The sequence below is a fragment of the Bubalus bubalis genome, chromosome 12 (genome assembly GCF_019923935.1).
Source record: "Bubalus bubalis isolate 160015118507 breed Murrah chromosome 12, NDDB_SH_1, whole genome shotgun sequence".
Lineage (NCBI taxonomy): Eukaryota > Metazoa > Chordata > Mammalia > Artiodactyla > Bovidae > Bubalus > Bubalus bubalis.
Window position 1 is genome coordinate 20,145,783 of NC_059168.1, and position 23,605 is coordinate 20,169,387.

Genomic DNA, 23,605 nt, shown 5'->3' on the forward strand with positions numbered 1-23,605 from the left:
GAGAAGGAAGAAGCAACATCATAAAGTCCCTTTGAAATTGTTAGGCAGAGTTCCATTCAACAGTGCCTGAAACTTGGGAGATGACATTTTTTTTTTTTTAATTTTCTTTCAGGAACATCTAGATAAAGCAATCGAATTTTTACCTGAAGAACCCTTTTTGTATTACCTCAAAGGAAGATACTGTTATGCTGTAAGTTGAATGCTTCTATCTATAAATCTTATTTGAATATACTATGATTATATGATAGATTTTCAGTGGCTTACTCTTGTTTTACGAAGTGCCTGCTATAGAGAAAATTGTGAAATCAGTACATATTTTATGAGTTTATAAATTTAACATATTATATAAATATATGTTGCATTACATACAATATGCTCAGCTGCTTTAGTTGTGTCTGACTCTTTGCAACACTATGCCCTGTAGTCCATCAGGCTCCTTTGTCCATGGGATTCTCAAGGCAAGAATACTGGAGTGGGTTGCCATGCCCTCCTCCAGGAGATCTTCCTGACTCAGGAATTGAACCCACATCTCCTGAATCACCTGCATTGCTGGCGGATTCTTTACTGCTGAGCCAGTAGGAAGGGCCACATATGCTGTTTGATTTTATCAATGTATATGTCCTTTTTCTTTACTGCCTTTCCCTTTTCCCTGGAAGTAGTCACAGTGCTTCCCTTTATATATGCTTTCTCAGATGGTGATCAGCCACCTACACCCGTGTACCCTAGATTGATGCACTGCTCTGTTTTGCGAGAGGATTTTTTCACTTATCCGAGTTTACTGAGCATAAATTATGTGCTCACTGGCCAGAAGGTAAATAAAAAACCATCCTTATCTTCAAGGAACTTAATTTAGATGGGGACCTAAGATGTATAGAAATAAATCAAAGCAGCTGGTAAGTCTGAGACCCAGTGTGTTAAATGACACTCATTTACAGAAAGCTAACAGAATGTGAAAGTATATCTTAGCAGCTGCATGAAAAATTGCCCCAAAGAGAAATGCTATTTCTGAATGAGAAAATTGGGGTAGGCAGAAGAAGCAGCTTTTTTTAATTGTGGCTTATAGAGGATTAGAGATAAAGCAGGAGGTTTTACTTTTAATCAGCACCTGCTGTGTATGTCACGTGTGCATTCTCTACTTTATATTTCTTATCACATTTCATCCTTTTAAGAGTAAGCAGTTTCTATTATGCCAGTTTTAAATATTTTTTAAAAAATAGTGTCATGACGGTAAGGGACTCCCCTGACTTAAAAATCGGTGACCCAGACTCATAGGAGCCTGGAGCTAGAATGTACACTATTGGATTAGGCTTAAAAAAAAAACCCCAAAACCCAAGAAGGAAAATTTAATTCCAAATGGAACCTGATCTTCATGCCACAGACAAATGGCAGAAGCTAATGCTAATCCTCCCTGGAGGATTGTACCTTCACACACAAGCCTTGGAACATTCTTACAGAGTTGAGCTCATATCACAGTCAAAAATAACAGAATACATACAAGGAAACAAGCCATCATAAATGGCAGTCAACAGAACAAACAAACAGAAAGAATAGAGGTGCATCTGAAAGGACTTCAGATTTTGCAAACATGGAATACAGAGTTTTAAACAGCTATCTATGTATTGTGTTCCTAAAAATAAAATTAATTAGGGGAAAATGGATAAGGAGCATGAGACTACAAAAGTGATCAGGTAGATATGAAAAAGATGGAACAATTTTTGATATATCTATGTATATCAAAAATACTAGAGTGAGTAGCTGTCCCTTTCTCTAGGGGATCTTCCCAACCCAGGGATCAGACCCAGGTCTCTCGCATTGCAGGTGGATTCCTTACCATCTGAGCCACCAGGGAAGCCCAAGAATACTGGAGTGGGTAGCCTACCCTTTGTCCAGAGGATCTTCCCAACCCAGGAGTCAAACCAGGGTCTCCTGCATTGCAGGAGGATTCTTTACCAGCTGAGCTACCAGGGAAGCCCCATATAATGTGTTCCTAAAAATAAAATGAATCAGGGGAAAATGGATAAAGAACATGAGACTACAAAAATGATCAGGTAGATATGAAAAAAATAAACAATTTTTATGTATATTTTTGTATATAACATTTTTATATATAATTGTATATAGTTTTTTATATACATTACCATATGTAAAGTAGATAGCTAGTGGGAAATTGCTGTATAACACAGGCAGCTCAACCCAGTGCTCTGTGAGCCAGAGGGGTGGGACCGGGGGTGGGGGAGTGGGAGGGAGGTTCAAGAGGGAGTGGATACATGTATACATATGGCTGATTCACATTGTTGAAAGGCAAAAACCAATAAACATTGTAAAGCAATTATCCTCCAATTAAAAATAGATTTTAAAAAGAAGTATATTATTTGTGATTAAAAGAAAATTCAGTGGAAGGATTTAGTAGTAGATTGGAGAAGGAAATGGCAACCCACTCCAGTGTTCTTGCCTGGAGAATCCCAGGGACGGGGGAGCCTGGTAGGCTGCCGTCTATGGGGTCGCACAGAGCCGGACACGACTGAAGCGACTTAGCAGCAGCAGGCACTGCTTAAGAGAGAATTAACGACCTTTAGGATGAATCTGAAAACGTTGCCAGGAAGCAGCACAGAGGAACAGACAAAATATGAAGGGAAAATCAAAAGACACGGAAGGGAAGTAAGGACACTACATAGTGGTGGATTTCCACCCCCTCTCTTGATAATAGAACAAGAGACAAAAAAAGTGCTAGTAAGTATCTAAAACATTGATTGGAGCCTCACATTTAATCATTTTGATCTAATAAACATAGTTGAAAACATGTATCTAGCCAAAGAGGACATACGTTTTTCAAGCGTATGCAGGATGTTTACAAAATTGACCATACATGAGATCATGAAACAAGTCAGAATTGATATCATACAGGTTTTCTGATCATAAAGCAATTATATCAGTATTAGAAATTCAGAAACAAAACATTAATCTTAAAACCCATTAATCTTGAATTAGAAATAATAGGAAATGATAAATAAGGAGATGCCATTTTATTCCCATTTGATAAAACTTTAAATTATTAATATGAGATGTTTCAAAAATATGGAGTAACAGAAATTCTTACACTGTTGTGGGGGCACAAATTGATAGAACCATCTTAGAAACAATTGGGTATTATCTCTTGAATTTGATTGCTTGTTTACTGTATGGCACTGGCACCTACCCTATAGAAACTCTTGCAAATGTGCATTAGAAGGATATATAAGAATGGTTACTGTAGCAGCCTTGTTTCTGAGAGCGAAAAAATGGAAAAAGACCCAAATGTCCACTGAAAAAAAGAGTGGATGAAAAATCACTGATGTATGTTTAAATGATGGACTGTCTCAGAGTTGTTTAAATGACTGAACTTCAATTACTCTAGATGAACTCTTAAAACCTATAATGTTAAGAGAAAACAACAAGTCAAAGAAGGAGATGAACAAGATATCTTCTTTTTCTTGTTCAAAAAAGAAAAAATAAGCATAGCAATAAAGTAACATTATGTAGAAAAGCCAGGGAATAATTCTGGGGGGATAGTATTCTTTCTGAAGTATGGTTGACTTACAGTTATTACCTTAGTTTCAGGTGTAGAATGTGGTGAATGTAGTTTTTATAGATTGTGCGTTCGTGCTCAGTTTGTTCATGTCAGACTCCTTGTGACGCCATGGACTGTGGCCCACCAGGATCTTCTGTCCATAGAATTTCCCAGGCAAGAATTCTGGAGTGAGTTATCATGCCCTCCTCCAGGGGATCTTCCTGACCTGGGAATTTAGCCAGAGTCTCTTACATCTCCTGCATTGGTAGACAAGTTCTTTACCACTAGCGCTACCTGGGAAGCCGCTGGTATGGATTATACTACATTTAAAGTTATCATAAAATATTGACTGTATCCCCTGTGCTATATGGTGTATCCTTATAGCTTACATATGTTAATAGTTACATAATATCAATAGTTCATACCTCTTTTTTTTAAAACTGAGCTATAGTTGACATACAATATTATGTAAGTTTCAGATGTACAACATAGTAATTCACACTGCTTAAAGGTTACATTCCATTTGAAGTTATTATAAAATATTTATAGAATAATTTTAAAAAATGGCTACCTTCTTAAAGGAAGTCAGTCCTGAATATTCATTGGAAGGACTGATGCTGAAGGTGAAACTCCAATACTTTGGCCACCTGATGCGAAGAGCTGACTCATTGGAAAAGACCCTGATGCTGGGAAGATTGAAGGCAGGAGGAGAAGGGGCCGACAGGGGATGAGATGGTTGGATGGCATCACCAACTCAATGGACATGAGTTTGAGTAAACTCCAGGAGTTGGTGATGGACAGGGAGGCCTGGCATGCTGCAGTCCGTGGGGTTGCAAAGAGTCAGACACGACTGAGTGACTGAACTGAACTGAATTGAATGGCTACCTCAGAGGCCTGGCATGCTGCACTCCATAGGGTCGCAAAGAGCCAGACACGACTGGGCAACTGAAGAACAACAAAACAACGGCTACCTAGACCCCTTGAAAATAGCATTGAGAAGGAAGGCACTCGATGGGCTTGTGGAGAGCATAGTTCCCCTTTTAAGTACTCATTTCTGAATCCCTTTAATCTTTTATATTATATATTTACTATTCATGTTTGTTAAAAGTGAAAAAGTTTAAAAAGAAGCAAAAAACAAATGACAATATGAGATTTAATTTTGGTGGTTGTTGCTTTTTAAAAAATTCCCCTGATTTATAAATACATACACCGGGCCCTCATGGCACACTCCTTCTGGATTGAGGAACCTTGGCCTGTTTACATTTCTGAGCTGCTGCGATCTGGTCAGGTTGGGAGCATGGCAAAGGCAGAGTCCTGTAGCTGCTGCATTCTGTACAAGGAAATGCTGTTCGTCATCTCACAATCAAGAATCACGTGAACAAACAGGACCGGCATCATTCCCCACCCCCACCCCCTCTGCCTTTCTTTGGACACAAGCCTGCTTAAGAGTATTTCAGATTGGTTTGGTAACCAGTGCTTTTAGAGCTCATAGTTTGTTAGAATTATGAAAAAGGAAGGCAGGATACTAATACCATAAAGGTTATATCTCTTGTGTATATAACATGGATATATATTTATATACATTATATTGTATGCATTTCGGACTCTTTTGTTGACTATGAGGGCTACTCCATTTCTTCTAAGGGATTCTTGCCCACAGTACTAGATATAATGGTCATCTGAATTAAATTCGCCATTCCAGTCCATTTTACTTCACTGATTCCTAAAATATTGATGTTCACTCTTGCCATCTGCTGCTTGACCACTTCCAATTTACCTTGATTCATGATCAGAATAGAACAGAATGATCTCTATTCATTTCCAAGGCAAACCATTCAATATCACAGTAATCCAAGTCTATGCCCTAACTAGTAATGCTGAAGAAGCTGAAGTTGAATATTTCTGTGAAGACCTATAAGACCTTCTAGAACACCCAAAAAAGATGTCCGTTCATTATAGGGGACAGGAATGCAAAAGTAGGAAGTCAAGAGATACCTGGAGTAACAGGCAAATTTGGCCTTGGAGTACAAAATGGATCAGGGCAAAGGCCAACAGAGTTTTGCCAAGAGAAGGCACTGGTCATAGCAAACACCTTCTTCCAATAACACAAGAGAAGACTCTACACATGGACATCACCAGATGGTCAATACCGAAATCAGATTGATTATATTCTTTGCAGCCAAAGATGGAGAAGCTCTATACAGTCAGCAAAAACAAGACTAGGAGTTGATTGTGGCTCAGATCATGAACTCCTTCTTGCCAAAATCAGACTTAAATCAAAGAAAGTAGGGGAAACCACTAGACCATTCAGGCATAATCTGAATCAAATCCCTTATGATTATACAGTGGAAGTGAGAAATAGATTCAAGGGATTAGATCTGATAGACAGAGTACCTGAAGAACTATGGATGGAGGTTTGTGACATTGTACAGAAGGCAGTGATCAAGACCATCCCCAAGAAGAAGAAATGTAAAAAGGCCAAATAGTTGTCTGAGGAGGCCTTACAAATAGCTGAGAAACGAGAAGTGAAAGGCAAAGGAGAAAAGGAAAGATATACCCATTTGAATGCAAAGTTCCAAAGAATAGCAAGGAGAGATAAGAGAGCCTTCTTCAGTGATCAGTGCAAAGAAATAGAGGAAAACAATAGAAGGGGAAAGACTAGAGATCTCTTCAAGAAAATTAGAGATACTAAGGGAACATTTTATGCAAAGCTGGGCTCAATAAAGGACAGAAATGGTATGGACCTAACAGAAGCAGAAGATACTAAGAAGAGGTGGCAAGAACACACAGAAAAACTGTACAAAAAAGATCTTCACGACCCAGATAATCATGATGGTGTGATCACTCACCTAGAGCCAGACATCCTGGAATGTGAAATCAAGTGGGCCTTAGGAAGCATCATTACGAGCAAAGCTAGTGGAGGTGATGGAATCCCAGCTGAGCTATTTCAAATCTAAAGGATGATGCTGTGAAAGTGCTGCACTCAATATGCCAGCAAATTTGGAAAACTCAGCAGTGGCCACAGGACTGGAAAAGGTCAGTTTTTATTCCAATCCCAAAGAAAGGCAATGCCAAAGAATGTTTAAACTACCACACAATCTCACATGCTAGCAAAGTAATGCTCAAAATTCTCCAAGCCAGGCTTCAACAGTATGTGAACTGTGAACTTCTAGATGTTCAAGCTGGTTTTAGAAAAGGCAGAGGAACCAGAGAGCAAATTGCTAACATCTGCTGGATCATCAAAAAAGAAAGAGAGTTCCAGAAAAACATCTATTTCAGCTTTATTGACTATGCCAAAGCCTTTGACTGTGTGGATCACAATCAACTGTGGAAAATTCTGAAAGAGATGGGAATACCAGACCACCTGACCTGCCTCCTGAGAAATCTGTACGCAGGTCAGGAAGCAACAGTTAGAACTGGACATGGAGCAACAGACTGATTCCAAATCAGGAAAGGAGTTTGTCAAGGCTGTATATTGTCACCCTGCTTATTTAACTTACATGCAGAGTACATCATGCGAAGTGCCAGACTGGAAGAAGTACAAGCTGGAATCAAGATTGCTGAGAGAAATATCAATATCTTCAGATATGCAGATGACACCACCCATATGGCAGAAAGTGAAGAACTAAAGAGCCTCTTGATGAAAGTCAAAGAGGAGAGTGAAAAAGTTGACTTAAAACTCAACATTCAAAAATCTGAGATCATGGCATCTGGTCCCATCACTTCTTGGCAAATAGATGGGGAAACAATGCAAACAGTAAGAGACTTTATTTTTGGGGGGGTCTCCAAAATCACTGCAGATGGTAACTTCAGCCATGAAATTAAAAGACGCTTGCTCCTTGGAAGAAAGGCTATGGCCAACCTAGACAGCATATTAAAGAGCAGAGATGGTACTTTGCCAACAAGGGTTCGTCTAGTCAAAGCGATAGTTTTTCCAGTAGTCATGTATGGATGTGAGAATTGGACTACAAAGAAAGCTGAGTGCTGAAGAACTGATGCTTTTGAACTGTGGTTTTGGAGAAGCCTCTTGAGAGTCCCTTGGACTGCAAGGAGATCCAACTGGTCAATCCTAAAGGAAATCAGTCCTGAATATTCATTGGAAGGACTGATGCTGAAGCTAAAAAAAGCTCAAACTCCAATACTTTGCCTACCTGATGCGAAAAACTGACTCATTTGAAAAGACCCTGATGCTGGGCAAGACTGAAGGCAGGAGAAGGGGACAACAAAGGATAAGATGTTTGGATGGCTTCACCAACTCTATGGACATGAGTTTGAGCAAGCTCCAGGAGGTGGTGAAGGACAGGGAAGCCTGGCATGCTGCAGTTCATGGGGTCACAAAGAGTCAGACACGACTGAATGAACTGAAACTGACAGCCTGATACTGAATGCATACCCTACATATGTGCATACACACATGCATCTGAGGAGAGATTATTCATTCAAAAGGTGGTCAACTGTCTGAGTGCTGTTGCTGTATATTTGCAGGTCTCAAAACTGAGCTGGATTGAGAGAAAAATGGCTGCTACTCTGTTTGGAAATATACCGTCCTCAACTGTACAAGAAGCTTTGCAAAATTTCCTTAAGGTATGTTTTGCCTGTCTGTTTTTTCAGTGTCAGTCTGGCTCCTGTCTTCATCAGGCCCGCCTACCATTGCTGTCAAGGAAATCTTCCTCTTGTCCATGTGTAGACCTCTAACTGGAGCCCCAGATTGTGTCCTCATTTTGGCATGTTCAAACTACTTCTTAGAGGATAGTTATGTGCTAAGTCCTAGCTGTGGCAGCCCTTACTGCCAAATCCATTATAGCTCTCCAGACTGTTTACGTACAAAAGCATTCATGTCCTAACTTTTAGAAAGCGTGCATACTCAGTTGCTCAGTCGCGTCCAATTCTTTGGCACCCCATGGGCTGTAGCCTGCCAGGCTCCCCTGTCCATGGGATTTTCCCGTCAAGAATACTGGCGTAGGTTTCCATTTCCTCCTCCAGGGGATCTTCCCGCCCCAGGGATCGAACCTGTGTCTCCTGCATCTCCTGCATTGGCAGATGGATTCTTTACCACTGGGCCCACCTGGGAAGCCCTCCTGATTACTAGACCTGGTCCAAAATACTCCTGATTATCCTAACATAGAACCAGTTTAATCTTAAAGAACTAAAAGTTGCCAAGAAGATGAGTTATTTTAAAAGTTACTCTGAATTGCAGACAGTTCTATGGAACATTTGTGGGGCATCAGACCAAACCAGGATTTTCATCACCATCCTAAAATGTACAATTGCTCTGCTGATAAAATCTAAAAAGTAATATGTGTGTGTGTGCACATGAAAATGTGTAATATATCCATGCATTTAACCAACTTGCTGTTGGGCTAATCTCTTCATTTTTCTCTGGAACCAATTATGGAATCTTACAAATACTGATTTTTCTTTTCCCTCCTGCCTACTTCAGATTTGTAACAATATAGAGAAAATCAGGCTCTGAATAGTATTGTCAAATATATTTTAAAGGCTAGTATTTTTTGGTATATTTTAGGGCTCGATTTTGTAGAACCGAGAGGGAGTTTAAAAATCATATATTCTAAGATAGCAAATATACTGCACTTCTCTGAACAATGGCCAGTGGCTTTTTGAAAAAAATAAGTATTCTGAAATCAAGCCTGTACCGTGTGGGATAAAGTATGGATATACAAGTATAAGGGCTGTATGTTTCTTCTTTTTTATTTAGTGTGATCTTTTTTGTTTTATAAGAAAGGGAATCAAGACATCATGAATGTAACTTTTTCCAGTGTCACACAATGGCAAGTCAAAGACGTGAATGAAGTCTGATACTGTATTATCACTTCAGCTTCTTTCTAACATCAAGAATTAGTTCTCCCTTGTTAAATTTTATAAGGATATAGATCATCGTGCATTTAAAATGAGTTATAAAAGTTGCTGTGTTCATGGGGCTTCCCTGGTAGCCCAGCTGGTAAAGAATCAGCCTGCAATGCAGGAGACCCTGGTTCAATACCTGGGTTGGGAAGTTTCCCTGGAGAAGGGATAGGCTACCCACTCCAGTATTCTTGGGCTTCCCTGGTGGCCCAGCTGGTAAAGAATCTGCCTGCAATGTGGGAGACCTGGATTCAATCCCTGGGTTGGCAAGATTCCCTGCAGAAGGTAACAGCTACCCACTCCAGTATTCTTGCCTGGAGAATCCCCATGGACTGAGGAGCCTGGCGGGCTACAGAACTGTCCATGGGGTCACAAAGAGTCAGACACAACTAAGTGACTAATCACATGTTCATTAGCAAAACTTTCATTTGAACTTTAAACCCATTTTTGATGGTATCTAAGTTATAATTAGAGGGTCAGGTTTTCAGGACATGGAATGAAAGTTCTTAAGGTGCTTCTGCACCTGAAGTATTACACAGATAAAATCAAAAGTAAGTAAGAAGCACAATGATGTAGAGGTACAACTCTGAAACCAGACCACCTGGTTAAATCCCAGTTCTGCTTTTTTACTGGCTGACTGACATTGGGCAAGTTACTTAATACTTCTCTGTCTCAGTTTAATCAATAACATGGAGGTGATGGTATTGTTGTGAAGGTTAAGTAAGTTAATCCAAGCAAATTGCTTAGAGAGTGCCCAGGACCTCATAAGTGCTCAATAAAGGCTCAAAGAATTTTAACTTCATTAAAATGTAAAAGGAAAGAAAGAAAGTTAGTCGCTCAGTTGTGTCTGTCTGTCTGAGATCCCATGGACTCTAGCCCTCCAGGCTCCTCTGTCCATGGAATTCTCCAGGAAGGAATACTGGGGTGGGTAGCCATTCCCTTCTCCAGGGGATCTTCCCCACCCAGGGACTGAACCTGAGTCTCCTGCATTGCAGGCAGATTCTTTACTGTCTGAGCCATCAGGGAAACCCTCATTGTAAACGCCTTGTCAAACCATCTTGAGGACCTCACCATTCAGTTATGACTTAGATATTGTCTGAAAAGTGTTCCACAGTGTTTGTCAAGAGGGTGAGAAGGCATCAGGGGTGCTTCACCCCATATTTACTGCAGCACACAAGGGTACTGAGGAGCCTAGAGGGCTGAGGGCTGTGGAGGAGCTGAGAAACCTGGGGGGACAAGCAGGGAAAAAGAAACAGCACATACCATGGCTCCCACACTCCATGATTCTGCACCCCCCTTACTCCCAACAGGAAGTCATGCTGTCAGAACCCAGACTGTGGAAGTCCTGCCCCGCTCCATGCCTCCAAAGAAGTTCACAGGAATACAGCTCCAGAGCCATGCTGTTTGCTCCTATAGAGAGAGAGCTCTAGTTTTAGAATCAGACAGTTTATGACTCGAGACTTTTACTGTTAATATGACATGGACCTGTTTGTTTATTTCTCCTAACCTTAAATTCTTTATCAGTAAGGTAGATATAATACCTAATTTTGTTTTTGTGAAAATTGCATGAAATAATACATGTTGTTTTCTTGGCCCGTGGTCTCACACACTAAGTGCTCTAACTAAAAATAAATATTGCTAATATTGCTGTTATTTTTTCATATAACGGGTGAAATCTGGTTCTCCACAGCCTCAAAACATCTAGGGAGGTGGTTTGAGACCAAGAGTCATCTGCAAATTCCATGTTAGGATTCTTTTAAGATATAGCATGCTTCCCACTTCATCCCAAATTCTGGGCTGATTCCCTCAGTCAGTGGTTTTTAACCTTGTCTATGCGAACTGAACAGAACTGATACATTTGAATTGTCTGGAGAGCTTTAAAAAATGCTAACCCAGGCTACAACCCAGACTAATTTATTTCAGAATATCTGAATATATTAAGATATAGTTTATATACAATTAGATACCCATTTTATGTGTACAGTTCCATGAAATTTGACAAGTTTGTATACGTATGTAACTACCATCACTTTGCCTATTTTAAAATTTTATATAAATAGAATCATAGCTTTGGTACTTTGTATATCTGGCTTCCTTTGTTCTGCATGTTTTGAGATGCAGTCGATTTATTGAATGTATTTGTGATTGCCTCATAATATTCCATCACATGGATTTACAACAATTTACTTATGCATTTACCTATTGATGGACATTTGAGTTGTTCCCAGCTTGGAGCTATTATGAATAAAGTGTTTATGATCATTCATAGGCAAGCTTTTAATGTAGACATGTTTTAAGTTTTCTTAGCTAAATACCTATGATTGGAATTGTGGTACAACGCTGTTTTAAAGCTTGACCTGTTTTTAAAGATCTCAAGGTCCTTCAGGTGCAGGCCATGGCATGTTGGAGCACTCCTGGATGGGTGTGTGCAGTAGAAGACAGGTGTGGCAGTTTTGGCCATCCTGATGTCACTCACTGTTTGTAGTCACAGGATCCCCGAATCTTCCTTAGTGGTTTCACCAGCTGCCAAGCTGTCTTCTGTGACTTGATATGACAGAGGGCTGCTGCATGAGTTCATGAGATGTTTTAAAACAAAGCTGATTTATTCAGCAATGTTTTTTAAGCATATACCTAATACCAAATGAAAGGAACACAGAAATGACCATAACAGCTCCTGCCTTTGGGGAACTTGGATGACCAAGATGAAGTAAGCAAGTACAGTATTTTCTGCCAGATGTTATGGCATAGTTCAAAGAACATCATAGAAACTGCCCATTAATTAAAACATTCTGTTGAATGACCCAACCTTCCTTGTTATGCTGCTAATGCCTTTGTCAAAGGTCAGAATCTGTTCCATTTTAGGATGTAAGTATTGTTAGTAACCTGCCTATGTTCCTTTGTTGTTGTTCAGTCACTAAGTCGTGTCCAACTCTTTGCGACTCCATGGCTGCAGCAGACCAGGCTTCCCTGTCCCTCACCCTCTCCTCCTGCCCTCAATCTTTCCCAGCATCAGGGTCTTTTCAGTGAGTCGGCTCTTCCCTTCAGGTGGCCAAAGTATTGGAGCTTCAGCTTCAGCATCAGTCCTTCCAATGAATATTCAGGGTTGATTTCCTTTGGGATTGACTGGTTTGATCTCCTTACTGTCCAAGAGACTCTCAAGAGTCTTCTCCAACACTACAATTCAAAAACATCAATTCTTCAGCGCTCAGCCTTCCTTGTGGTCCAGCTCTCACATCCATGCATGACTACTGGAAAAACCATAGCTTTTAAAAAAATTTATTTTTTTTTAATTGAAGGATAAATGCTTTACATAATTTTGTTGTTTTCTGCTAAACATCAACATGAATCAGCCAGAGGGTGGCTCAGATGGCAAAACCAAATAACTTTGACTATACGGACCTTTGTCAGCAGTGATGTCTCTGCTTTTTAATACACTGTCTAGGTTTGTCGTAGTTTTCCTTCCGAGGAGCAAGCATCTTTTAATTTCATGGCTGCATTGTCCTCAGTGATTTTGTTCCTTTGGATTTCTTTTTTTTTTTAACCATAAGCACAAAAAGAGGTGCTCTGACTTATGATCATTCTGGTTAATTAGTATTAAACATTACTTAGACATAAGTTTTAAAGTATATATGCGAAATTAAAATGCCAACATTAAAGAATTGAGCTGCTGACACGCCTCTGTTGGGGCAAGTTATCTAGATAGGATTTGGACAGAACTGGGGCAACTACTGGAGATCAATCAAATAAAGTTTAATCTAGGTCCTTCTTTTTTTTTTCTGCTTTTATTTAAGTATAATGGACATGTAGCACTGTATAAGTTTAAAGTGTACAGAATAATGATTTGACTTATATACATCACGAAATGATTATCACAATAAGTTTAGTGAACGTTCATCATTTCCCTGGGGGAACAACATTAAAGAAATTAAAAAAAAAATTTAACTCAAAGAGTTAAAATGGGAATAATTGGACAAGAGAGAAGAAGCAGGAGGACCAGAACCCATTGGCACCATGGATGGCTCTGTTGGGCTTTCAAGGCTTTGGCCAAGACTGAACAATTTCCTTCAGTCCATCGGCCGCTCCAGTGTTTCACTAATAGGCTCTAGGCCAGATCCACACACTATTCATCCATTCAGTCTTAAAGAGTTACACCTAGTCTGGCTTCCTAGCCCAAAAGACTTTGTCCTCCTTCTCCTCCTCCCAGGACCCTTCTCTTGGATTCTGCAGAGAATAAGTGGCCTTTACAAGGGATGTGCTCTCATAAGGTATTGGAACACTCCTCAGAACCCTAGCTCTTGCTTTCCCCTCTATCCATCCTTAAAATGTATGTATCTTTTGACTCTGAAATCCAACTTCTGGGACTCTATCCTGCACACATAATCACATGCACACAGGCATATAGGAGCAAGTATATACATTGATCATTGTTAGTAATAGTGAAAAATAAGTCTAAATGTCTAATGGCAATGCTTAATTTAATCATAGTGTATATGTAGTATGAAATACAGCTCGTAGAAACAATGAGGTAGATCTGCGTATGTGAACACAAAAACGTGTCTGTGATACATTGAGGGGAAAAAAAAGTTTGGGACCAATAAGTAGGAAATGGTCCTATTTAAATTTTTTTTCAGAAATGAGTCATCTTGAGCAGTGGGGAGGTGGGAGGTGGGAGGCAGGGAGTTCCCCTGCTAAAGGTCTGTAGGATGCACTTGTCACACTGTTGAGAGTGGTTGCCCCTGGGGAAATAGATCGTAATTGAGAATAAAATTGGAACAGAGAAGCTTCCACTTTTTAATTTTGAATATGTCTGATAAGTTGTAAAACAAGCATATATTTGTAAATTTTTTTAAAGCATCCTCCTTTTGGCTTCTGCCTTCTTCTGTGTTGGGGGTCGGGGTCCCAACCTGGGAGCCTCCTGCATAGACTTTCATAAGAACAATATCTGTCTCCGATGCAAAGACAGACTTAGGTTCTAAGAAGAGTTCTCTAGTAGCAACACCACATATCTGGTGAAATTCTTCTTTACCAGAGATAAAGAAAAGGAACTGGTACATGAGACACTAGCAGATGAGGCGTAAGGAACTTTATAATACCCACTAACTGAAATCTGCAAGGTGGTTCGCCACTTCGACTAGTTATTTTAAGCATCTGCCTTTTATTTAAAAGAACCTGATGTCATGGGCCTTAGTTATTATTCGGCTCATACAGAATGTGTTGAAATCATCAGAAATCAAATATTAATGTAGCAGAAGATGCTTGCCGTGGAATGCCAGTCACACTCCACTCCTACTTCCTAAGGAGATTGTAGGGACTCGTCCTGAGGAGACTGGACCACCAGTTGTTTTGTCCCTGGAAGAAAAAAAAGAAAGGATAGAGAAGGGGAAGTGAGGAAGATGGTTATACAAGGTGATCCCCAAATCTTAAAGTGTCTCATTGCTTTGTAAGCTTTATGACCACAGTAATAATCCCATTTTGATGGGTAAGCCCAAAAGCTGTATTTCCACCCAAAAAATACTTGAGCTGATAAAATGATTCCCATGTGACACAACCAACCTAAATTCTTAGGGTAACTTGGTTAATGTCTGATTTATTGAAATATATCTCCTTTACTTGGTATTCTAATATTTCCCTGATAGTCTCTTTTCTGTTTTCTCTTAAAATCAGGTTGAAGAACTACAGCCTGGGTTTTCTAAGTCCAATTACATGTTCATGGCCAAGGTAATGAAGACCACTGTTCTAAGATCACTTTGAATCCATTGCACAAAAATGTGCTGCCCTTCACATTATTGTTCTCATTTCTAGTGTTATGCCGATCTTAATCAAATTGACAATGCTGTGAAGTTCTGTAATTTGGCAGTGTTGCTTCCTTGTATTACCAAAGAGGTAAGTCCACACAGTAACAAGAGGCAGTATTTATTTTATTAGTACAATTCCAGCCTCAACTATGAGTAAGTGGCTCAGATACATCTGGAGTTTTTTTCTATCCTAAAAGATTTTAACTTGGATTTAACATGTACTATGAAGTTTTAAAAACTGCTATAGATAGCCCTTCACCAGGAGACCCCTTGTATCTTTAATAGACATGAAAATCAGTTGTGGGCTAGCAGTTAAGATACAGTGATGCTTGTTGGGTGTTAAACAGCAGGGAGTAAGACAAGCCCCAGAGGAAGGATGGAGGAAGGTGTAATTCTGCAGAGCTGGTGATTACACTGGGGGAGGCAGCAAGCAAGCTAGACAGGCCACCCCCCGGCAGCAGGAGGAGGGTCCACGCAGTGGCCACCATCAGTCCCCAGTGCACAGCAGGCTGTGACTGTCCAAGGCCGTGGAGAGGACTAAAAATACGTACTAACGTTTTCTCGGTCTTTGAACCCCGTTAATGAAAAAGAAGCAGTCATATTACTTCTTGCCTTTTTTCCCACTAATTCAGAATTCTGGATGTGCTCTAAGTTTTAGGAATTTCACAGCATTAACAGCTCGGTCTGTGTTCCTGTGTACAGGTATTGTGGGAACAAAAAGAAATAGATAAATGTTTTCCTGTTCCCATCTCATGTGCTGTGCTGGGCTCATTCAACTCTTTGTGACCCTTTGGCCAGGCTCCTCTGTCCGTGGGATTTTTCAGGCAAGAATACTGGCATGGGTTGCCATTTCCTTCTCTAGGGGAATCTTCCCAACCCAGGGATCAAACTCACGCCTTTTGTGTCTCCTGTGTGGGCAGGCGGATTCTTTACCACTGAGCCACCTGGAAAGAAAACAGCCCGCCTTCTCCAGAAGACAGTTTGTGTAACTTTTTCTGCAGAAAACAGATTTTGTACCCCCAGGTTGCTTGTTCCTTTTTAGTGGTTGGGACCCTACTGTCTTTCACGTCTTTCCTGAGCAATGCCAGTTTGGGTTACATGCAGTCATTTTAAACTAAGTGTTTATGCATTCTTATAAGAAAGTTAAAGTGAAAGTTGCTCAATCATGTCCAGCTCTTTGCAACCCCATGGATTATACAGTCCATGGAATTCTCCAGGCCAGAATACTAGAGTGGGTAGCCATTCCCTTCTCCAGGGATCTTCCCAACCCAGGGATCAAACCCAAGTCCTCCACATTGCAGGCGATTCTTTACCAGCTGAGCCACCAGAGAAGCCTATGCATTCTTATTAGAATACAAGATTAAAATGCAATATGATAATGAGGTATACTACCTGGTATGAAATGCAAGTATCTATGCCTGACATTTAGGGCTCTCATAAGAGGGCCAAATTGATGAGCTTCAGGGTTTGATCCTTGGTTGCTAAGTCTTCTCTCCCTTTCCTCCTCCCTGCCAGCCAAACCTATCCTCCATGGCTTCAAATGCTACATACCTACCAGAGATCCTCAGATGTGTGTCTCTAGACCTCGCCTCTGAGTCTAGACCTGATTATCCAACGTCCTGCTTGACATCTCCGCTTGGATGACTCACAGACATCTCAGACTCAACTCATCGTTAGGCCTTTGCATCCACTCTTCCTCCATCTGCCCCTCTTAGTAAATGGCACCTCCACCCCCATAACTAGGAAAGCTGGGGATGCTCCTTGACTCTCCCTTGTCTCTCCGCCCCCCAGGCCAGATGTCTCCCCAGTCACCAAGTTCTCAGAGTTGTTCTAAAACATGCCTTGAGTCATCCAGCTGCGTGTGTGCTCCCTCTCTCTCTCTACCCATCTCACTCTCCAGCCAGCCCTCCAAGCAGGGCACCATCCTCTTTCACCCGAGCTACAATCATGTCAACCTCCCAGCTGGTCTCATAGCCTCTTGCCCCTGCTCAGTCATTGCTGGCTCCCAGTGTCAGCCAAAGCCATAGATTAAACATAAACCTCACATGTCACTTCCTTGCTTGAACACCCTTTGCTTTTAGGATGCAGTTCAGAATTTTTAGCATGCCTTTCAGGGCTGGCGCCACCCAGCCTCTCAGGCTTCATAGTTCCCCTCTCTCCTCCTCTGCGCTGTGCTCCTCCCACCTTGCACCCTTGGCATATGGCGTTCCCTCTTTCTGAAACATTCCCTTACGAACCACCCCCCACTCCCTTCATCCTTCAAGCCTCACCATAAATGGCATTTCTTCAGGAAAGATTCCCTTGGCACTCTCAGGCAAGAAGGCACCTCATGCTTTTCCTTCTTGTCATTTAGCACAGTTGTGATTCTATAGTTATTTGCGTGGTTGTTCCATGCAAGTAGCAACTAAGTGTTTTTCATTCATCACTCTCTTCCTGGTGCCAAATATAGTGCCCGGCATATAACAAGGACTCCGTAAGTATTGGTAGGAAGGCTCCAAAGACTAATGCCATACAAAAGAAAAAGAATAGTGCTAATAAGTAATACTAAATAGCTACGCTGTGCTGAGTCATTCAGTTTTGTCTGACTCTTTGCGACCCCATGGACTGTAGCCCCCCAGGCTCCTCTGTCCATGGGGATTCTCCAGGCAAGAATACTGGAGTGGGTTGCCATGCCCTCCCCCAGGGGATCTTCCCAAGCCAGGGATCGAACCCAAGTCTTTCACATTGCAGGTGGATTCTTTACTGTCTGAGCTACCAGAGAAGTCCAAGAATACTGGAGTAGGTAGCATAGCCCTTCTCCAGGGGAGCTTACCTACCCAGGAATCAAACCCAGGTCTTCCACATCGCAGGCAGATTCTTTACCATCTAAGCCACCAGGGAAGCCCAAGAATACTGGAGTGGGTGGCCTATTCCTTCTCCAGGGGATCTTCTCTATCCAGGAATCAAACCAGGGTCTCCTGCATTGCAGGTAGACTCTTTACCAGCTGAGCTAGTAATAAATGTAGCTAAGAAAGCTGGGCCATGTGGAACTATTTATGTAATAAGCAAAACAGCATTAGCAAATATTTCCCACATTACTTATTTTTCCAATAATTTATATTCCTAGTTTTGTTTTTTTTTTAACGTGGTTCAGATTTTGTCAGGAATATCTCAATTTCTTTCTCAGTTAGAAACTAGAATGAGGCAAGTTATCTGTAGTATCCACTTTCTGTAAAGGTTTTCTAAGTTGAAGTATATCACAGCAGTGATTTTGCTGACCCAGTTATTTATTTCCAACATATCTAGCATTTGGCATTCGTTACAACAAAGGCTTCTCAGCCGTCAGTTTTCTTTCCCTTTTGTAAACTTGCATAGCATCTGTGCTTCTTTGTATGGCACTCGTACCCTCTTCTTGGCATCACAGTTATTCGTGAAATGACTTCTGTCCTTATCAAGAAGCCTGGAGCTCGTCACACAGCACTTAATATTGGGACTGTCAGCCCTTGGGCCTCTAGAGCCCAGATTCGTGCATGTAAGCGGCTTTATGTTTCCAGAATCTGAAATTACGGTATTTTATTATTCATGTGAACTTTTCTTGACCCTAGAAAGGTAATGTCAGGTCCTGGGAAGCATTCCTTCTTTTAAAATAAAAGGGATTCCTGTGTCTGAGACAATGTGAGAATGATCACTGAGTGAAATAATGACGACCTCAGTGGCCTGAAAGTTGTTTGCCCAGAGGAAGTGTCCAAGTTATTGGCTCAGAGCAACCTGAGAAGGCTCAAATGTAAAAAAACATTGTGTAAGATTTTGAGTTTTAGTGAGGGATGTGCTAATTCAGTAAAGAAAAAAAAACTACTTTAAAAATGTTATAAAACTTTGAAATGACATTCATTACTCCTCTAAGACAAACTCTTTTTGGACAATAAATACAATATACCAGAAACGACTACAGAAAGAATATGCCTCTGGGAGTGTAGAAATTAAAGCAAGTGATATAGTTGTCTTTGAAATTACTTGTAGTTTAAAGTCCTGGGCTTTATTTACAACCTGTTCTACAGATTGATAATCATCACTTTCCTTAGTAACCACTCTTAGTAAAAAAAAAAAAATCCTAAATTTTTTTTGTTTTTGACTGCACCACTCAGCTTGTGGGATCTTAGTTCCCCAACCAGGAATTGAACCCAGAGCCCTGGCAGTGAAAGCACGGATTCTAACCACTAGGCCATCAGAGAATTCCCTAAAATCCTAAATCTACTTTAAATATCTTCAGTTCTAAGTTCTGTTTTAATTAAGATCTCATATTTGATTATCTTAGTTAAGACTGTCAGTTTTTCAGATAAGTTTAGAAAGTATAGTCAGTCCCCAGCTCTTAATCTATCTTCCTGTTGTAGGGAATCCAGCAATGTTGTCCAGGGTCTCATTTGTTAGAAATTTGTATTTGCCTATTTTTTTCTCAGTTAAATGTATTTCTTGTACATTACCTTCTGTGCTATTTTTGCCTGGGGAATATATTCTTCCTTGTACATTAAGAAATTTTTTTTGATGAAGCCATTTTGGAGTGGATATTTTCCCACTATCTGAACAGACATTTCCTGAATGTAGGTAGGAAGTGTTACTCTGTTTACATACTCCAATTTGCACTCTTTTGTCTCTTACCTTCTGTTTATCTGCATTCAAAATATATTATTTCTAAAATATACATATATATATTATTTCTTAAGCTTTCTATATAAAAAACACCTTAAAGAAGTTTTTTAGCCTTCCTTGTAATTAATTTTTTTTAATATGCTGTCTAAAACAAAAAAAAAGAAACTCATGACTTGATGGACATGAGTTTGAGTAAGCTCCGGGAGTCGGTGATGGACAAGGAAGCCTGGTGAGCTGCCATCCATGGGGTTGCGAAGAGTCAGCTTTGCACGACTGAGCAACTGAACTTAACCGTAATTAATTTTCTTAAAATAACGGTTGATATAGCATCAGTTTGGGATCAGTCATTTTTAACCAGTATGCAGTCTAATAAAGTTGATGTCTGATAAATCATTATTCAAATGCCCAGAGTATAATGGCTTAATATAAGTCTCTCTCTTATTTATCCAAAGTCTTTAGTAGACAGTATTGATGTATTTTCTCAAAACGTAATATTTTCCGACATTTTCAGATCAAAAAAATCTGTATTTTTAAATGTGTATGCTTGAGTAAGTGAAAAAAATTACCTTTACTCATTTATATTAAAAATATGGTGCTGCTCTGTCAGAGGCTTGGGACACAGTGAGAAATAAAGCAGATCCTGTCTTTGCCACCATGAATTCTATAGTCTGAAGGCAGGCACTGAACAAGTAATAGCAATAAAGTATGATGAGGGTAATGGAGATGAAAGCACCGAGTTTATGAGAAAATAAAACTGGGACTGCAACCTGAACCAGGGGCTAAGAAAAGCCTTCTTGAGGTTCTGACAGGTAACTGAGATTCTAAGGAAATTAGAATTTAAACCCAGTCGTTTAAATCTTTAAGACTTTCTTGGGGGTGGGAGGCTTGTTAAAAATATGAATTCGTGGCCTTTTTATAGAGAGAAAAAAGTGCCGAGCTGCAGAGGGTGGTGACGACAACCTCACTGTCAGCGTGACTCACTCTGCCCACTGGGGTCTGCTCTGCGGGCCTAGTGCTCCCATGGTTCCTGGGTGAGAGAACAGAGGAAGGCACGTGGTGGCTGAGTTCTTGGCACTGCAGCCCCAGGAGATGAGGACCTTTGAGGACATGGCTGTGGACTTAGGGAGAGTGGGCCTGCTGGACCCATCTCAGAGGAAGCCATACAGAGACATGACTGATGGAAAACATCAGTCGTTGGATCTGCCTGGGGGATGAGCTCTGAAAATCAGATGTGCCGGCCCACTTGGTTCAAGGGGAAGAGCTGGAGTACGGGAGGGAGAGGACTTGCCCAAGGCCAGAGTCTAGGCTGAAAACTCTTAAAAGCTAGGACCCAACTTCCATGCAGAATATCTGTAGGAAGGAGCCATCTAGTGTCAGGGTTCAGTTCAGTTCAATCGCTCAGTTGTATCCAACTCTTTGCCACCCCATGACCTGCAGCATGCCAGGCCTCCCTGTCCATCACCAACTCCCAGAGTTTACATAAACTCATGTCCATTGAGTCAGTGATGCCATCCAACCATCTCATCCTCTGTCGTCCCCTTTTCCTCCCACCTTCAATCTTTCCCAACATCAGAGTCTTTTCAAATGAGTCAGTTCTTTGCATCAGGTGGCCAAAGTATTAGAGTTTCAGCTTCAACATCATGCCTTCCAATGAACACTCAGGACTGATCTCCTTTAGGATGGACTGGTTGGATCTCCTTGCAGTCCAAGGGACTTTCAAGAGTCTTCTCCAACATCACAGTTCAAAAGCATCAATTCTTCAGCGCTCAGCTTTCTTTATAGTCCAACTCTCACATCCATACATGACTGCTGGAAAAACCATAGCCTTGACTAGACGGACCTTTGTTGGCAAAGTAATGTCTCTGCTTTTCAATATGCTATCTAGGTTGGTCATAGCTTTCCTTCCAAGGAACAAGAGTCTTTTAATTTCATGGCTGCAGTCACCATCTGCAGTGATTTTGGAGCCCAAAAAAATAACGTCTGCCACAGTTTCCACTGTTTATCCATCTATTTGCCATGAAGTAATGAGACCAGATGCCATGATCTTAGTTTTCTGAATGTTGAGCTTTAAGCCAACTTTTTCACTCTCCTCTTTCACTTTCATCAAGAGGCTCTTTAGTTCTTCTTCACTTTCTGCCATAAAGGTGGTGTCATCTGTGTATCTGAGGTTATTGATATTTCTCTTAGCAATCTTGATCCCAGCTTGTGCTTCCTCCAGCCCAGCATTTCTCATGATGTACTCTGCATAGAAGTTAAATAAGCAGGGTGACAATATACAGCCTTGACGTACTCCTTTTCCTATTTGGAACCAGTCTGTTGTTCCATGTCCAGTTCTAACTGTTGCTTCCTGACCTGCATACAGATTTCTCAGGAGGCAAGTCAGGTGGTCTGGTATTCCCATCTCTTGAAGAATTTTCCACAGTTTGTTGTGATCCACACAGTCAAAGGCTTTGACATAGTTAATAAAGCAAAAATATATGTTTTTCTGAAACTCTCTTGCTTTTCTGATGATCTAGCGGATGTTGGCAACTTGATCTCTGGTTCCTCTGCCTTTTTTAAATCCAGCTTGAACATCTGGAAGTTCACGGTTCATATATTACTGAAGCCTGGCTTGGAGAATTTTGAGCATTACTTTACTAGTGTGTGAGGTGAGTGCAATTGTGCGGTAGTTTGAGCATTCTTTGGCCTTGCCTTTCTTTGGGATTGGAATGAAAACTGACCTTTTCCAGTCCTATGGCCACTGCTGAGTTTTCCAGATTTGCTGGCATATTGAGTGCAGCACTTTCACAGCATCATCTTTTAGGATTTGAAATAGCTCAGCTGGGATTCCATCACCTCCACTAGCTTTGTTTGTAGAGATGCTCCCTAAGGCCCACTTGACTTCACATTCCAGGATGTCTGGCTCTAGGTGAGTGATTACACCATCATGATTATCTGGGTCATGAAGATCTTTTTTGTACAGTTTTTTCATGTATTCTTGCCACCTCTTCTTAATATCTTCTACTTCTATTAGGTCCATACCATTTCTGTCCTTTATCGAGCCCATCTTTGCATGAAATGTTCCCTTGGTATCTCTAATTTTCCTGAAGAGATCGCTAGTCTTTCCCCTTCTATTGTTTTTCTCTTATTTCTTTGCACTGATCACTGAAGAAGGCTTTCTTACCTTTCCTTGCTGTTCTTTGGAACTCTGCATTCAAATGGATATATCTTCCTTTTCTCCTTTCCTTTCCCTTCTCTTCTTTTATCAGCTATTTGTAAGGCCTTCTCAGACAGCCGTTTTGCTTTTTGCATTCCTTTTTCTTGGGGATGGTCTTGATCCCTGTCTCCTGTACAATGTCAGGAATCCATCCTTAGTTCTTCAGGCACTCTATCAGATCTAGTCCCTTAAAGATATTTTTCACCTCCACTGTCAGAGTAAATAGTTTGAATTTGAGGAAGAAAAGAGTAAGCTTAACTCAAAACAATAACCTGGGTTCTTATAAGAGGACATTTGCATAAACATGGGCAAATATCAAGTGCTTGAAGCATAATGAAGGCCTCAAAATTAATCAGATAGCTGTGCAGTGGACATGCTTCAATGCACAGGAGAAGACATGTGTGCCTGCAGGAGAATAACACGCCTTTTGAATGTAACCAGTGTGGCAAAGGCTTTTAACTAAAGGTTATCACTGAATGATCAGCATAGAATTCATATGTAAATGAATGAGTTGATGAATGGATGTGGGCCAACCTTTTACAGCCTCTCATCAGTAGCAGAAATTTCACACTGGAAAGG

General features: G+C 40.7%; 1 protein-coding gene across 8 annotated transcripts in view; it reads left to right on the forward strand.

The window, feature by feature from the left end:
- The window catches only part of RMDN2 (regulator of microtubule dynamics 2), an 85,299-nt gene that overhangs the window by 38,131 nt on the left and 23,563 nt on the right, over positions 1-23,605 (forward strand). For 3 of the 8 annotated variants that reach the window (XM_025260880.3, XM_044925833.2, XM_044925834.1), the window contains exons 7-10: positions 113-190; positions 8,033-8,131; positions 15,074-15,127; positions 15,212-15,292. In XM_025260880.3, the coding sequence (XP_025116665.1) occupies positions 113-190; positions 8,033-8,131; positions 15,074-15,127; positions 15,212-15,292 (312 nt within the window). Of the gene's footprint in view, positions 1-112; positions 191-8,032; positions 8,132-10,719; positions 12,417-15,073; positions 15,128-15,211; positions 15,293-16,719; positions 17,894-23,605 lie in introns of those variants that run through there. The other 5 variants (XM_044925831.1, XM_044925832.2, XM_044925836.2 and 2 more) reach the window with 5 other exon arrangements.